General features: G+C 42.1%; 1 protein-coding gene across 1 annotated transcript in view; it reads left to right on the top strand.

Annotated features, from left to right (window-relative positions):
- Positions 1-531, top strand: part of LOC139402530 (gastrin-releasing peptide receptor-like) — a 10,602-nt gene extending 10,071 nt beyond the window's left edge. Inside the window, exon 3 of the mRNA XM_071146527.1 lies at positions 133-531. Coding sequence (XP_071002628.1) covers positions 133-531 — 399 coding nt within the window. The remainder of the gene's footprint in view (positions 1-132) is intronic.
- The last annotated feature ends 3,014 nt before the right edge of the window (positions 532-3,545 follow it).

The raw sequence follows: 3,545 nt of genomic DNA, 5'->3' as shown, positions 1-3,545 counted from the left end.
CTTCTTCTTCTTCTTCATCTCTTCTATTTTCTTCTCCTTCATAATCTCTTCTATTTTCATCTCTTCTATTTTATTCTTCATCATCTCTTCTATTTTCTTAATCTTCATCTCTCTCTCTCCACAACATCACAGATAGAGTCCAGGAAGCGCCTTGCCAAGACCGTCCTGGTGTTTGTGGGCCTGTTCGCCGTGTGCTGGCTCCCCTGTCACGTGATCTACCTCAACCGCTCCTACCACTACTCCGAAGTGGACACCTCCATGGCCCACTTCATCTTCACCGTGGGAGCCCGTATCCTGGCCTTCACTAACTCCTGTGTCAACCCCTTCGCCCTCTACCTGCTCAGCAAGAGTTTCCAGAAGCAGTTCAACAAGCAGCTGTGTTGTTGTTGTCGAGCCCTGGCGAAGAGGTCCCAGAGCCAGAGGAGGAACAGGAACAACACAAACATGACCTCCCTCAGGACCACCAACCACTCAGTGGCCAGTCTGAGCTTTATTAATGGAAAACACATCTGTCAGGAGGACAGTGTGTGAGAGACAGACGGGTGGATGGTAAGAGAGAGACAGACATACAGGTCTACCAAGAGGAGAGAGTGTGAGACAGACAGACAGACAGACAGACAGACAGACAGACAGACAGACAGACAGACAGACAGGTCTACCAAGAGGAGAGAGTGTGAGACAGATAGACAGACAGGTCTACCAAGAGGAGAGAATGTGAGACAGACAGACATACAGGTTTACCAAGAGGAGAGAATGTGAAACAGACAGACAGGTCTACCAAGAGGAGAGAATGTGAGACAGACAGACAGACAGGTCTACCAAGAGGAGAGAATGAGACAGACAGACAGGTCTACCAAGAGGAGAGAATGTGAGACAGACAGACAGACAGACAGGTCTACCAAGAGGAGAGAATGAGACAGACAGACAGGTACACCAAGAGGAGAGAATGTGAGACAGACATACAGGTTTACCAAGAGGAGAGAATGTGAGACAGACAGACAGACAGGTCTACCAAGAGGAGAGAATGTGAGACAGACAGACAGACAGGTCTACCAAGAGGAGAGAATGTGAGACAGACAGACAGACAGGTCTACCAAGAGGAGAGAATGTGAGACAGACAGACAGACAGGTCTACCAAGAGGAGAGAATGTGAGACAGACAGACAGACAGGTCTACCAAGAGGAGAGAATGTGAGACAGACAGGTCTACCAAGAGGAGAGAGTGTGAGACAGACGGACAGACAGACAGACAGACAGGTCTACCAAGAGGAGAGAGTGTGAGACAGACAGACAGACAGGTCTACCAAGAGGAGAGAGTGTGAGACAGACAGACAGACAGGTCTACCAAGGGGAGAGAGTGTGAGACAGACAGACAGACAGGTCTACCAAGAGGAGAGAGTGTGAGACAGACAGACAGACAGGTCTACCAAGAGGAGAGAGTGTGAGACAGACGGACAGACAGACAGACAGACAGACAGACAGACAGGTCTACCAAGAGGAGAGAATGTGAGACAGACAGACAGACAGGTCTACCAAGAGGAGAGAATGTGAGACAGACAGACAGACAGGTCTACCAAGAGGAGAGAGTGTGAGACAGACAGACAGACAGGTCTACCAAGGGGAGAGAGTGTGAGACAGACAGACATACAGACAGACAGACAGGTCTACCAAGAGGAGAGAGTGTGAGACAGACAGACAGACAGGTCTACCAAGAGGAGAGACTGTGAGACAGACAGGTGTAGTTGGATGGTAGTACCAAGGGAATAGAAGAACCAAGGGATATCAAAGGTTTCAGTGTGGTATGCAGATTGATTGGGAGTGGGGAAATTGCTCACCCTTTGAAATGGCCGCTAATCTGGAATCACTTGAGTGAATCACTTGAGTGTTTCCTGACCTGTTTGAATGTATTGAGCCTTTAATCAAAATCCCACAGCAGCTATATAGATGACCTACATAGAACAGTATGTGTACCTTTATGTATTAGAACAGTATGTGTACCTTTATGTATGTGAACAGTATGTGTACCTTTATGTATCTGAACAGTATGTGTACCTTTATGTATTAGAACAGTATGTGTACCTTTATGTATTAGAACAGTATGTGTACCTTTATGTATTAGAACAGTATGTGTACCTTTATGTATTAGAACAGTATGTGTACCTTTATGTATCAGAACAGTATGTGTACCTTTATGTATTAGAACAGTATGTGTACCTTTATGTATTAGAACAGTATGTGTACCTTTATGTATCAGAACAGTATGTGTACCTTTATGTATTAGAACAGTATGTGTACCTTTATGTATTAGAACAGTATGTGTACCTTTATGTATTAGAACAGTATGTGTACCTTTATGTATTAGAACAGTATGTGTACCTTTATGTATGTGAACAGTATGTGTACCTTTATGTATTAGAACAGTATGTGTACCTTTATGTATCAGAACAGTATGTGTACCTTTATGTATCAGAACAGTATGTGTACCTTTATGTATTAGAACAGTATGTGTACCTTTATGTATCAGAACAGTATGTGTACCTTTATGTATCAGAACAGTATGTGTACCTTTATGTATTAGAACAGTATGTGTACCTTTATGTATTAGAACAGTATGTGTACCTTTATGTATCAGAACAGTATGTGTACCTTTATGTATTAGAACAGTATGTGTACCTTTATGTATTAGAACAGTATGTGTACCTTTATGTATTAGAACAGTATGTGTACCTTTATGTATTAGAACAGTATGTGTACCTTTATGTATGTGAACAGTATGTGTACCTTTATGTATTAGAACAGTATGTGTACCTTTATGTATCAGAACAGTATGTGTACCTTTATGTATCAGAACAGTATGTGTACCTTTATGTATTAGAACAGTATGTGTACCTTTATGTATTAGAACAGTATGTGTACCTTTATGTATCAGAACAGTATGTGTACCTTTATGTATTAGAACAGTATGTGTACCTTTATGTATGTGAACAGTATGTGTACCTTTATGTATTAGAACAGTATGTGTACCTTTATGTATGTGAACAGTATGTGTACCTTTATGTATTAGAACAGTATGTGTACCTTTATGTATGTGAACAGTATGTGTACCTTTATGTATTAGAACAGTATGTGTACCTTTATGTATGTGAACAGTATGTGTACCTTTATGTATTAGAACAGTATGTGTACCTTTATGTATTAGAACAGTAATGTGGTACAGCTCTGTGGTACAGCTCTGTGGTACAGTAATGTGGTACAGCTCTGTGGTACAGTAATGTGGTACAGTAATGTGGTAGAGCTCTGTGGTACAGCTCTGTGGTACAGTAATGTGGTACAGTATTGTGGTAGAGCTCTGTGGTACAGCTCTGTGGTACAGCTCTGTGGTACAGTAATGTGATACAGTAATGTGGTACAGTAATGTGGTAGAGCTCTGTGGTACAGCTCTGTGGTATAGCTCTGTGGTACAGTAATGTGGTAGAGCTCTGTGGTACAGTAATGTGGTACAGTAATGTGGTACAGTAATGTGGTACAGCTCTGTGATACAGTAAT

This window comes from Oncorhynchus clarkii, unplaced genomic scaffold, assembly GCF_045791955.1.
Source record: "Oncorhynchus clarkii lewisi isolate Uvic-CL-2024 unplaced genomic scaffold, UVic_Ocla_1.0 unplaced_contig_8744_pilon_pilon, whole genome shotgun sequence".
In the NCBI taxonomy this organism is placed as follows: domain Eukaryota; kingdom Metazoa; phylum Chordata; class Actinopteri; order Salmoniformes; family Salmonidae; genus Oncorhynchus; species Oncorhynchus clarkii.
Note: the sequence above shows the minus strand (reverse complement) of the source record. Positions and strands in the feature narration are given on the sequence as shown.